Raw genomic sequence first — 13,867 nt, 5'->3', positions numbered from 1 at the left:
ACTGCTAAAAATAATTAGCTAGGTTAGCTAAGTAACATGGTTAACATAGTTAGCATGTTAGCATGCTAGTTAAAATAGTTAGCATACTTACTAAAAATGATTAGCTAAGTTAACTAAGTCAGATGGTTAGCATACTTAACATGTTAGCATGCTAGTTAGCATACCTACTAAAAATGATTAGCTAGGTTAGCTAAGTCACATGGTTAACATAGTTAGCATGTTAGCTAGTTAGCATAACTACTAAAAATGAAAACATTAGCTAAGTTATAGCCTGGGTGTTCCCATGCTGCCTTGCGCGCGATTTGATTCACGCTGCTAAGGCAGCCTGGAGACCATGGAGCAAATTTTCGCCTGAGATAGGGAACCAATCACAGAACAGGTGGGAAAGCAAGACGATGATGAGCTATGCACAGACGCATTTGATAGACATCCGTGGCACCCAATAAACAGATCTGGGCATTTTTTTCAAATACGAGAAAATGAACGTTTGGTTCCCAGACCACGTCTCATTGAGAAGTGGTGGCGCTAGCCAGGCTAGCTAAGTTAAGTAACTTGGTTAACATTATTATCTTTGATAACATAGTTAGCATAACTACTAGCAAACATTAGAGCCATTCCAACTGTCAGTTATCGTCAATTATCTACCTAAATAATTTAACCATTTAAATTATCCACCTATTTAACCGTTCAATCATTCCAACTATATTAAACCTTATCTACCAAGTAAATCATTTAACTATATAAACTATCCACCTATTTAACTGTTCAGTCGTTCCAACTATATCAAACCTCATCTACCTAGCAACCAATATAGTTTGTTTTTACTCTGTATGATATTTTACATCATATTTTTTGCATTTTCATGCACTGTATTTCCTTCAGGAAATGCTTTTCTAGTTTATATTGTTGGTTGGTTTAATACTGTTACTATTGTCCTATACCATAGGTATGTGGGATAATTTGTATATGTTTCTCACTGAATGTATTATATGTGCTTATATATACATATATGTTGTGAAATCTGGTTACCATCCTTTAACTTAGGAATGTTAAGATAACCCCTGTGTTATAACATTAAAATATCATTATCACGAAATAACGTGATACATATCTTGTTAAAACAGGAAAAATATATTGTTATAACAAGAAACTTTTCACGTAATTATGTAATACTGAGCCTTTTTATTTATTTTAGTGTGGCAGCAATACGCTTCCGTATATATGTGTTTTTTATAACTTTTATTACTAGGGATGACTCGCGATCTTTGAAAATTTGAATAGTCAAACTGCGTGTGAACTTCGATCTTGAAATATCTTTTTTGAATATAGTTATTATCGCGCAGTTCCAATGGGCTACATAATTCACGCCGAGCCAACTGTCACTTCCCTGTCGCTGACATGAGTGAAACCTGAGTGAAACCCCCTAGGCTATTGCCCGATCTAGGCTACCTGCGTTGTGTAGGCTACATAGCAAACAAACAACAAAAGAAAAGCATTGTCATGACCTTGTGACTGTTAACTCTGCAGAACCGAACTCTTGCAATACTGCCAAGAGGGGGAAGGGGCCTGTTGGCCTCTTAACATCGGCCCATGGACAACAGATGCAAAATAGCCATTTTGGCTAATTCTGGCGCATTTACATTTTTATGTTCATTAATGTGCACTGTCCATGTCTAAATAAACCTTCAATAAAATTAAATAAAGGGGGGAGGCTAAATCATTTCCTAAAATCCTAAAAAAAAAATTAGTGTGATTGATTACGGGATATAACTGAATGCTTTATTACATGTTTTTTTGTGTGTGATTGATTACAGGATATAACTGAATGCTTTATTACATGTTTTTTTGTGGTTGATTACAGGATTTTTGGGTCCGGCGTTAGCCAAGGCCTCAACCGGAAAGATGTTTCAAGTTGAACTACAAACCACAAGTGCCTCCATCACCAGTAAGAATAAGTATGAATAAGTTGAATTCCAAATTCCAAATAAACATTGCCACCCAGCAGGTTTGATCAGTCCATCTGATTCATAAGAGAACGTCTGATTCTGCATGATGTAAAGCAGCTCGTGTTATAAAGCTGAACATTGAAAACAAAAAACGTAATGGTCCTACATAAATCAAACAGAATGTTTATAAATCAAACTGAATTCATTACAAATCAAACAGAATGTACTACAAATCAAACAGAATGTATTACAAATCAAACTGAATTCATTACAAATCAAGCTGAATGTTTATGAATCAAATGTTATTGTATTAGTACTATGTTGACTACTGACAGCATTCATCCACCCAACCCAACAGGTTTAGATCAGGGTATTTGCTTGGTAAGAGAACAGTATTACTGGATTGCCATGATAATTGGTACATTGGCGTTGAGGAACCACTGTGAGCAGATTTGTTCTGGAGCAGGTTTAGGGAGAGCTGGGAGCTGTAATCTGGAGCAGGTTTAGGGAGAGCTGTAATCTGGAGCAGGTTTAGGGAGAGCTGTAATCTTGCAGCTGTAATAATCTGGAGCAGGTTTAGGGAGAGCTGGGAGCTGTAATCTGGAGCAGGTTTAGGGAGAGCTGTAATCTTGCAGCTGTAATAATCTGGAGCAGGTTTAGGGAGAGCTGGGAGCTGTAATCTGGAGCAGGTTTAGGGAGAGCTGGGAGCTGTAATCTGGAGCAGGTTTAGGGAGAGCTGGGAGCCTTGCAGCTGTAGGACAAATCCAGGTACTTATAGGTGTCTTCACAGTTACGGGGGGTAAAGAAGGTGGAGCTTGATGCTGTGACCTTACATGTAGGTTTTCCATCACACCTGCATTGGCAACAACAGAAGAGACAAATACTGATTATAAATTAAACATATATTAACAACATTATAACAGTATATCAACATTATAACAACATTATATCAACATTATAACAACATTATATCATAAACGTAATACACTGCTGGCTGTTTTCTACTTTTGTTCATCTGAACCAGTTTCTCATAGGACGGATCAGCTAGTTAATGCTATAGAATTCTGAACTGGTTACTCGGGACCTATCTTGGTGGTTCACTTAACATGCAGATGGTCACCAGTTACTGAAAGAAAAAACATCCCATTACAGTATATTTGTATCCCATTACGGTATATTGGTATCTTATTACATTATATTTGCATCCCATTATATTATATTTGCATCCCATTACAGTATGCATCCCATTACAGTATATTTGTGTCCCATTACAGTATATTTGCATGCCATTACAGTATATTTGCATATATTTACATCCCATTACATGATATTTGCATTCTATTATATATATATTTGCATCCTATTACATTATATTTGCATCGCATTACATTATGCGCTTATAGCTGGCAAATTTATCCAGAGTGGCTTAAAGTGACTTCCTGGAGCAACTAACTGCCCTGCTCAGGGGCAAAATGCAGCAACTGCAACTAACTGCCCTGCTCAGGGGCAAAATGGAGCAACTAACTGCCCTGCTCAGGGGCAAAATGGAGCAACTAACTGTCCTGTTCAGGGGCAAAATAGAGCAACTACTGTAACTGCCCTGCTCAGGGGCAAAATGGAGCAACTAACTGCCCTGTTCAGGGGCAAAATAGAGCAACTACTGTAACTGCCCTGCTCTGGGGCAAAATGGAGCAACTAACTGCCCTGCTCAGGGGCGAAATGGAGCAAATAACTGCCCTGCTTGGGGGCAAAATGGAGCAACTAACTACCCTGCTCTGGGGCAAAATGGAGCAACTAACTGCCCTGCTCAGGGGCGAAATGGAGCAACTAACTACCCTGCTCTGGGGCAAAATGGAGTAACTAACTGCCTTGCTCAGGGACTAAATGTACCAACTACTGTAACTGCCATGCTCAGGGGCAAAATGTAGCAACTAACTGCCTTGCTCAGGGGTAAAAAGTCTGGGATCAAACTCACAACCTTCCAGTGATGCATTTGGAATCCCAGATCCCAACCAAACCACAAGACCAACAGCTAATACTTGGACTAAAAGCTGCACTAGATTAGCAGGCTATCTTACATGTACTTGAGTTCGGGTCTAAAACTAGATTAGCAGGCTAGCTTACATGTCCTGGAGTTTGGGTCGGGTTCTGGAGGTCCTGCAGTTAGTGTTGCTGACCGCTTCATCAGGCTGTCCAGCAGAGCAGATGTCTCTGTTTGTGCGCCCATAGTTAGCAGTGTGGATGGATATCACATTTGGTCCTGAGAGAGCAGGACAGGAAGCACATCAGAGGACAAAAAAAGACCAAATATGACCAAATGTGATGTGTTTGGGAAAACATCTAAAGTGCTGTATGTTTTGAAATAGTTAAGACCAAACATGACCAAAAGTAATGTGTTTGGGAAAACATCTAAAGTGCTGTATGTTTTGAAATAGTTAAGACCAAACATCACCAAAAGTAATGTGTTTGGGAACCCATCTAAAGTGCTGTATGTTTTGACCAAAAGTAATGTGTTTGGGAACCCATCTAAAGTGCTGTATGTTCTGAAATAGTTGACTGAAATAATAAGCTTTTTGGAATGTTTGTGGGTTAATGTATGCAGCAATGTGTTTGTGTGTGTGTGTGTGTATGTGCAATACGGTCAGAAGTAATGTGTGTAGTATGTGTATGAAATATGTTCTGAAGTAATGTGTGTGTATGATGCTATGTAGAGTAATGTGTGTATGAAGTAATGTGTGTGATGCTGTGTGTAGTAATGTGTGTGATGCTGTGTGTGTGTGTGATGCTGTGTGTAGTAATGTGTGTGATGCTGTGTGTAGTAATGTCTGTGATGCTGTGTGTAGTAATGTGTGTATGATGCTGTGTGTAGTAATATGTGTCTGATGTTGTGTGTAGTAATGTGTGTGTGATGCTGTGTGGAGTAATGTGTGTGTGTGATGCTGTGTGTAGTAATGTGTGTGTGATGCTGTGTGTAGTAATGTGTGTGATGCTATGTGTAGTAATGTGTATGATGCTGTGTGTAGTAATATGTGTCTGATGTTGTGTGTAGTAATGTGTGTGTGATGCTGTGTGTAGTAATGTGTGTGTGATGTTGTGTGGAGTAATGTGTGTGTGATGCTGTGTGTAGTAATGTGTGTGATGCTATGTGTAGTAATGTCTGTGATGCTGTGTGTAGTAATGTGTGTATGATGCTGTGTGTAGTAATATGTGTCTGATGCTGTGTGGAGTAATGTGTGTGTGTGATGCTGTGTGTAGTAATGTGTGTGATACTATGTGTAGTAATGTGTGTGATGCTGTGTGTAGTCATGTGTATGATGCTGTGTGTAGTAATGTGTGTGATGCTGTATAGAGTAATGTGTGTGTGATGCTGTGTGTAGTAATGTGTGTGATGCTGTGTGTAGTAATGTGTGTGTGATGCTGTGTGGAGTAATGTGTGTGTGTGATGCTGTGTGTAGTAATGTGTGTGTGATGCTGTGTGTAGTAATGTGTGTGATACTATGTGTAGTAATTTGTGTGATGCTGTGTGTAGTCATGTGTATGATGCTGTGTGTAGTAATGTGTGTGATGCTGTATAGAGTAATGTGTGTGTGATGCTGTGTGTAGTAATGTGTGTGTGATGCTGTGTGGAGTAATGTGTGTGTGATGCTGTGTGGAGTAATGTGTGTGATGCTGTGTGGAGTAATATGTGTGTGATGCTGTGTGTAGTAATGTGTGTGATACTGTGTGGAGTAATGTGTGTGTGATGCTGTGTGTAGCAATGTGTGTGTGATGCTGTGTGGAGTAATGTGTATATGATGCTGTGTGTAGTAATGTGTGTGTGATGCTGTGTGTAGTAATGTGTATGATGCTGTGTGTAGTAATGTGTATGATGCTGTGTGTAGTAATGTGTGTGTGATGCTGTGTGTAGTAATGTGTGTATGATGCTGTGTGGAGTAATGTGTATGATGCTGTGTGTAGTAATGTGTATATGATGCTGTGTGGAGTAATGTGTATGATGCTGTGTGTAGTAATGTGTATGATGCTGTGTGTAGTAATGTGTATGATGTTGTGTGAGGTTGTGTAAAAGAGACACAGAGCCCTGAGGGTAATGCTACTCACCACAGTCCAGAATGGTGCTGTTACCCTCACATGTCTGGCTGGATACTGTGGAGACAAACAGCAGCTACTGATGTTGGCAGTTATAGATGTGGGTAGTTATGGATGTGGGCAGTTATGGATATGGGCAGTTACTGATGTGGGCAGTTAAAGATTTGAGCAGTTAAATATTTGATCAGTGTAATGACAATCTAGGCTTGCTCTTCTGTTGAGGGATGCACTGGTGAGAATCTAGGCTTGTTCTTTTCAGCTTTATTCATGTTTGGGAAGTGGTGGTGACCCACAGTTATACTTGACCACTGTCTGAAGCCAACTTCACCTTTGCAAGGATGCTGGAAACTCATTAATCCTGCTGACTGCAGTTACTTACTAGGAGTGATAGACAAGCCTGCTGGCTGCAGCTACTTATTAGCAGTGATAGACAAGCCTGCTGGCTGCAGTTACTTACTAGGGGGAACGCAGCTGTAGGTAACGTCCAGGTATTTGTGGGTACCAGGGCACGGGTTGGAGAAGATGCTGTTGGACACTGTAATTGTGCACCGTACCTCCCCTTCACAACTACAGAGAAAATATAGATTTGGGGCAACATGTTAACCCCATAGTTTATATTATTGATGGTTACACACAAGTACCCCAGAGTTTAGTCAATGATGGCTATGAAGCACATTACCCCATAGTCCCCATAGTTTCATGGTGGACCAAAATATTTCAGCCTATTTATCCGTTTAAGCCATATTGACATTCCTTCCTCTTTTAAAATATTTTAACATTAACATTAACGTTAACATTAAATTTGTCCCTCCATTTCAGGAACGAGACGTGGACAGATATTTTGTGCATTTTGAGCGTGTGGCAATGTCTTTGAATTAGCCTACAGTAGGTCTGTTTGAGCATGTCTTTGGATTGGTCTATTTGGACTGTTCTCCGCCAGTGTGTGCTGGTTAGTTATCCCATTCTGGTTAAAATACTTAACACAGAATAGTTTACAGCATAAAAATCTCCTTAAATATAAATTAACAAATGTAGCATCTTCATTCTCAAAGTGATTCAGATTGATGAATTTAGTTTGTGTTATGGGGGAGTATGCACCTCCCCATAGAGGAGCCAACCCAGGTCCATCCACCGTAGTTTCTCAATATCCTATGGGAAATGCTGGTAGACATTAAAGGCTATTAAGCACATTACTCATAGTTTAGTCATTGATACCAGCATATTATGTAATTACTGATCGTATGCTACACTGATCATTGTCTGGGAACAGACACTATGTTGGGTGATTAGCAGTTGGTTTCCTATGATCACTGGAACATACTGTAAGCCCCCATATTAATGTAGGAACACACCTGTTTCTGACAACAGAGAGCGTTCGGTGAATAACAGGTGGTGTTGGAGATCCGATGCGCCCGATGTTCTTGAGAACAGATTGTCGCGTCTGTACGCCCATAATTGGCCTCGTGAATCTTGATAAAATGGTTGGAACCTGCGTGAGAGGAAAAAGCACAATTATGCATATTACCGTATTTTCCGGACTATAAATTGCACTTTTTTTTTCATAGTTTGGCAGGTCCTGCGACTCAGGTGCAACATATATATATTTATATATATGGTTTTTTCCTCTCAATGACACATTTTTTGACTGGTGAGAAAATACCGGAAAATACGGTAATTAACACCACACAGGAGCTAGTCACAAATACATAGACGACCTGTTGATATACAGGTGGGTCTCAAAAAATTTGAATATCATGAACAAGTAAATCCCCCCCCCCCCCCAAATTTATTTCAAAAAGTGGATATTTTACATATTCTATATTCATAAAGTGAAATATTGCAAGCCATTGTTAATTTAAATCTTGATGATTACGGCTTACAACTCATACTAATCATCAACTCAAGGCCTTATACCTTTTCTTAAAATAGTTAAATATATAGATATATAGACATTGCACTATCACCATGACACTCATTCACACAGAGCACCTTACCTTACCTTACTATGCACAGAGAATCACAGGCTCAGTCCCTGCCTCAGTCATTGCAAGCGCCTCTGATTGATTAATCACCACTATGTGGATACTATTTTTTAGTATTGATTTAGATTAAGTGTTAGTTAGTATAATTTGTATTTTAGTATATTTAGAATATTCTTTATCTTCTACTGTCCTTATTGCTTAGTTGTGTTTTTATATTATATACTTTAATTACTCTTTCTGCTGTTAAAGAATGTGTTTGTGTTGTCTGTATGCTGCTGAGACCTTGAATTTCCCCTGGGGATCAATAAAGTATCTATCTATCTATCTATCTATCTATGTATCTGAAAAGCAAAAATCAGTTTCTCAAAATATTAGAATAAAAATATTATTATACAGAAATGTTGAGCCTTTAATCTCTTAGTCAGGTTCAGTAGACGCAACCACAATCATGGAAAAGACGGCTGACTTGATAGTTGACCAGAAGACACTCATTGACAACCTCCACAAGGAGGGTGAGCCGCCACATTGCTGAAAGGGCAGGGAGATCAGATCTATCAAAGCATATTCATGGAAAGTTGACTGGAAGGGAAAACTGTCCCATACACAAAAAATATATATTTTAAATATATTTTATATAATATATTTTGAAATATATGTAAATATTAAAAATTGGCCCAAAAATATATTTTTGACACTTAAAATATATTTAAATATTTGTTTTGTTCTGTATGTCCATACAGGCCCATAAACTACACAAATATATTGTAAATATATTTTCACAATATATTTTTTAAATATATGTAAATATTCAAAATTGCCCCAAAAATATATTTTTTAAAACATATTTCAATATATTATTTTTTTCTGTATGGGGTAGGAAAAGGTGTGCAAGCAACAAGGATGACCGCAGCCTTGAGAGAATCGTCCAGCAAAGCCGACTCAAGACCTTGTAGTGGACTGAGGCTGGAGTCTGCATCAAGAGCCACCACACACAGGCGTGTCCAGGAAATGGGCTACAAGTGGCACATGACTAGTGTCAAGCCACTCCTAAGTATATTGATCCCGTGAGGGAAATTTGGTCTCTGCATTATCCCAATCCGTGAATTAGTGAAACACACTCAGCACACAGTGAACACACACTAATCCTGGTGCAGTGAGCTGCCTGCAACAACAGCGGCGCTCGGGGAGCAGTGAGGGGTTAGGTGCCTTGCTCAAGGGCACTTCAGCCGTGCCTACTGGTCGGGGTTCGAACCGGCAACCCCCCTGTTACAAGTCCAAAGCGCTAACCAGTAGGCTACGGCTGCCCCCTCCTGAATCAGAGACCTGGTAAGAGCGTCTTACATTGGCTAAAAAGGGACAGAACTGGACCGTTACTCAGTGGTCCAAACTTCTCTTTTCACACAAAAACGAAATTTGCATTTAATTTGGATATCAGGGTCCAATCAAGGTCCCAAGAGTCTGGAGGAAGAGTGGAGAGGCACAGAATCCAAGTTGCTTGAATTCAGTTTTGATGTTTCTACAGTCAGTGGTGATTTGGGGTATCATGTCATGTGATTAGGCTCGGGTGGTCATTTTCTCTGAAAATATCGCCCCGACATTATGCTGTGGTATGCTGCTATGATGTAAAGATTTAGCTGGGCTACTGATAGATGTCATTGTCTAGCCTACAAAACTGTGTCAAACAATTAAATGCTAGGATCTCACATTTACCAACAGAAGTCTACTCCTCTGACCAAAACTGAGACCAACGGGAACTCGTTGCAGATTGACTGCATAGATGACCTGGCGATACAGGAACTATGTACAGTTTGACCAAATGAATGCCACGGGGATACACGTACCACAGTTTGACCAAATGAATGCCACACGTACCACAATTGATTCTCATTGCGTCTCCTTCACATATCTGGCTTGAATCTGTTAGAAACAGGGGATTTTTAAGACACATACACACACACACACACACACACACCACACACACACACACACACACCCACACACACACACACTCACACACACACACACAAGCGCTGGCAACAACACATACATGCTTTATCAATCCCTCATGAGGAAGATAGAATTAACAAACAAGGCAAAAGAAAATCAGGCATTTCACTAGCTAAATACCATAAATACATACTGTACCAAACTCTCATGGTGGATGAGAATAACATACAACCCCAAAACAGAAAAAGTTGGGACGTTGTGTAAAATGTGAATAAAAACAGAATGTAATAATCTGCAAATCTCTTAAACTCATAATTAATTACAAAAAGGACACAGACAACATATCAAATGTTGAAAATGACAAATTTGACTATTTCATGGAAAATATATGTTAATTTCGACTTTGATACCAGCAACATGTTTCAAAAAAAGTTGGGACAGGGACAACAAAATGCTGGAAAATGTTGTGTAATGATAAAGGAAACAAAAGGAAGAATGTTTCACAACTAATTAGGGTAACTGTCAACACGATTGGGTATGAAAAAGAGCATCCCAAATTTTCATTTTCAACATTTGATATATTTTTGCTGCTAAATATGGGTTTACGAGACTTGTATATAATCACATTCTGTTTTTATTTACATTTTACACAACGTCCCAACTTTTTCTGTTTTGGGGTTGTAATTTTGTGATAAAAAAATTGTGAGTAACCCAAAGTCCAAAATACAGAATGTGTGTGTGTGTGTGTCTGGGTTGTGCAAAATTCCAGAACTGAATTGAAACTGGCTCTCAAATTCCAATTCAATTCTTGAATTTCCCTTGCATTTCAATTGAGGTAGCAAACAGGAAGCAGAATTGCAATTTTGCACAACCCTGGTGTGTGTGTGTGTGTGTGTGTGTGTCTGTTTGATGCCTCCGATGATGTGTTTTGTAACATCCCTAACAAAGCTGTGTCATCTCTGATAATATTTTAATCCTTTCTGTAAAGAAATTTTATTGGCGGATCAAATAGAGAAATCAAATGTGTGTGTGTGTGTACACAGACTAAAGTGACATGTAGATCTGCTGGCACTTGTGCGGGTGTTTGTTTGCATGTGCATGAAGTTCACATGTTTGTGTGTGTGTGTGTATGCATTAGTGCATGCCTGATTGTGTGTGTGTGTGTGTGTGCAGGGGCGCCTTAATACCACCCGAGGCCCCTGGGCTATATGTTTTTTAAGGCCCCCCCCCCCAACCGCAAATATTAATTATGATTAAATGATACCCGGCCCGCGATCTGACCCGACACATAGCGTGCGCTTTTGGTTAATAACGTGCAGTGTAGCCTATCATTATTCATCCTATGTAAAACAGTTACATAAACAGGAACAGAAAGCCCTCGAATCACGTCAGCATGATATCGCTTATCAAAAAGGCTAGCCTACTGCACGAAAACAAGCGTTGAACTTTTACAACACTGGCTGTAGGCTAAGTTAAAAGATGGGTACACATATGGACGTTTAAAAACTTTTCGAAAGTGCATGTGTTTGTCGTGTCGGGGGGTTCCCCAGGAGTTTTTTTGAAATTCTGTCTACTCAACACACCAGTTTAACACAGATTGGGAGGGACAGAAATACTTTTAGCCTACAGAACAAGCTGGCTCATGTGACGTGAACATGGCTACCTTATGCATTATCACTACACTACATGGAGACATATCTCACGTTAACAATGGAGAAAACATAACATAGACTATTATATGTGTGAATGGGTTAGCACAAACTTAGCTGTTGGTGAACGGAGATGCAGATAGTGCTGAGCGGTATGACCAAAAATGTATATCACAGTATTTTTCAAAATTCTTACGGTTTCACGGTATATGACGGTATTATTTTTTTCATGCATAATCAGATGTTCAGCATTTTCTACAGGTTGGGAGAGGAATTGCTGCAGTACATTGACTAAGGATGGTCTATTTTACTGTCATGATGTAGAATAACTCCACACTAGTGGTAATGATGTTTTGCATGGCCCCAGAAAATGATACTGTTTACAAAGAGCCACTCATGATTCTAATGAAGAATCTAATCAGAATGCAAAGACAACTGCATTCAAAATACAGAACTTGTACTGTGCAAATTTCACAAACATCTTAAAACCAATACAAAAAGTAGTGCAACTTGCAATAATTATACTTTTTTGAAAATTATACAATTTAAAATAAAACTTCTCTACTGATATGCTTACTCTGTCAAATAGGCCTATCAGAAACATGCCTTATTGTTATTGTGTGGTTTACATGACGTTAGTGGTAGGCTAACGTTAACTTCACGTGGCCTGCCATGAGCTTCGGTTCGGTTCGCTAGGCAAAACATTAATACAAAAGTTCGTTTTGGTGCACGGATGACAGTCAGGATCATTTCTAACTAGCCAGCTAGTATTGCTCAGTTCCTGTCTATAACATGCTTTACTTGCTACCTGGATAATTTCAGCGAATATTCTTAAAGTGAGATGAATGATAAGATCATTAAACTTCACTGTGTTCAGTGGGTTGCTATTGCTAACGAACGACATCACCTACTAGCCAGCTAGTTACAGCTATTGAACAATCTCAATTGAATTTTCGTGTAAATCCCTTACAATGCAGTATCCCTTAACGTTTTTCCATAATTAAAGAAACAATTTAAGGTATCCTGTGCAACACCCTTAAATAAACCCCTTACCTAAGGAGAAATTAAGCCTTAAAGGTCATACTTAAGGGGAAAAACTTAAGGTGTTTTGTGTTTACTATGCCTCGCAGTCGCACCATGCGTGCGTGTGAAAAAAGTCCCGTCTTAAACACTGTCGCGCGGCGCAGCGTTCCAAACGTTGTGTAATCAAATACACTGGTATGGCGGTATATTAAACATTCATATCATAACGAAAATATACACCAGTATACGGTGTGAATCGGTATACCGCCCAGCACTAGATGCAGATTAATTTCTTTGCGCCACAGCCCATGTTCTGTGTTCACTCCAATGAGACAAGTGATATACATGTTTTTAAAGCCGTTTCATTTCCAGGCTATTTGCTACGATATTTACCTGCTATGCCTTCTGCTTTCATGGACAGTTACAGGAATCCACGTCATTCGTTTATTGTTGCTTCAATCCTACCCACGTTATCTCCAGACTTTGTATGATAAGTTTGTCAGTCAGTTTCAGCCTCACCTTTAGCTCCTCTACACCCATTGGGATTTATTACGTTTTGTTACATTTTGTTACACTTTAGAATTGGAGAAGACAAAGGGGGCCTCTGCATGGATGTAATTGAGCAGTAGCCTACGATGTGCTCAATTATTTAGGCTAGCTCCAGAGTAGGCTAATGACGCCGCAAATACTGACACGCCGTTTATTATTATTGATTATCATTATTATTATTAGGAGGCCCCTCATTGGTCGAGGCCCCTGGGCTGAAGCCCAGGTAAGCCCCTGCGTTAAGGTGCCAGTGTTTAGAAGAGAAGACAAAGGGGGCCTCTGCATGGATGTCATGAGCGATGTGATCAATTATTTAGGCTAGCTCCAGAGTAGGCTAGCTCCAGAGTAGGCTAATGACCGACGCCGCGAATACGGACATGGCTGTTTATTGTTATTGATTATCATTATTATTAGGAGGCCCCTCATTGGTCGAGGCCCCCCTGCATTAAGGCGCCAGTGTGTGTGTGTGTGTGAGTTAGAGAGAGAGAGAGAGAGAGTGTGTGTATGAGAGAGAGAGAGAGAGAGTGTGTGTATACTCACTGGAGGTACAACTGTAGGAGATGTTCAGGTACTTGTGGGTACCAGGACACGGGTTGGAGAGCTCTGCGTTTGTAGCCCTCACCTCACATGAGCTCTTCCCCTGGCACCTTCCCAGGTCGGGAGAAGAAGAGAGAGATTAGCTGAGTTA

General features: G+C 39.7%; 1 protein-coding gene across 1 annotated transcript in view; it reads right to left on the bottom strand.

Annotated features, from left to right (window-relative positions):
• Positions 1-1,747: 1,747 nt before the first annotated feature.
• Positions 1,748-13,867, bottom strand: part of LOC121697680 — a 49,086-nt gene continuing 36,966 nt past the window's right edge. The window contains exons 20-26 of the mRNA XM_042079330.1: positions 13,720-13,826; positions 9,887-9,931; positions 7,344-7,521; positions 6,490-6,599; positions 6,045-6,089; positions 4,071-4,206; positions 1,748-2,799 (exon numbers count right to left, since the gene is read on the bottom strand). Coding sequence (XP_041935264.1) covers positions 2,673-2,799; positions 4,071-4,206; positions 6,045-6,089; positions 6,490-6,599; positions 7,344-7,521; positions 9,887-9,931; positions 13,720-13,826 — 748 coding nt within the window. The 3' untranslated portion in view covers positions 1,748-2,672. The remainder of the gene's footprint in view (positions 2,800-4,070; positions 4,207-6,044; positions 6,090-6,489; positions 6,600-7,343; positions 7,522-9,886; positions 9,932-13,719; positions 13,827-13,867) is intronic.

The sequence above is a fragment of the Alosa sapidissima genome, chromosome 2 (assembly GCF_018492685.1).
Source record: "Alosa sapidissima isolate fAloSap1 chromosome 2, fAloSap1.pri, whole genome shotgun sequence".
Taxonomy (NCBI): Eukaryota; Metazoa; Chordata; class Actinopteri; order Clupeiformes; family Clupeidae; genus Alosa; species Alosa sapidissima.
Note: the sequence above shows the minus strand (reverse complement) of the source record. Positions and strands in the feature narration are given on the sequence as shown.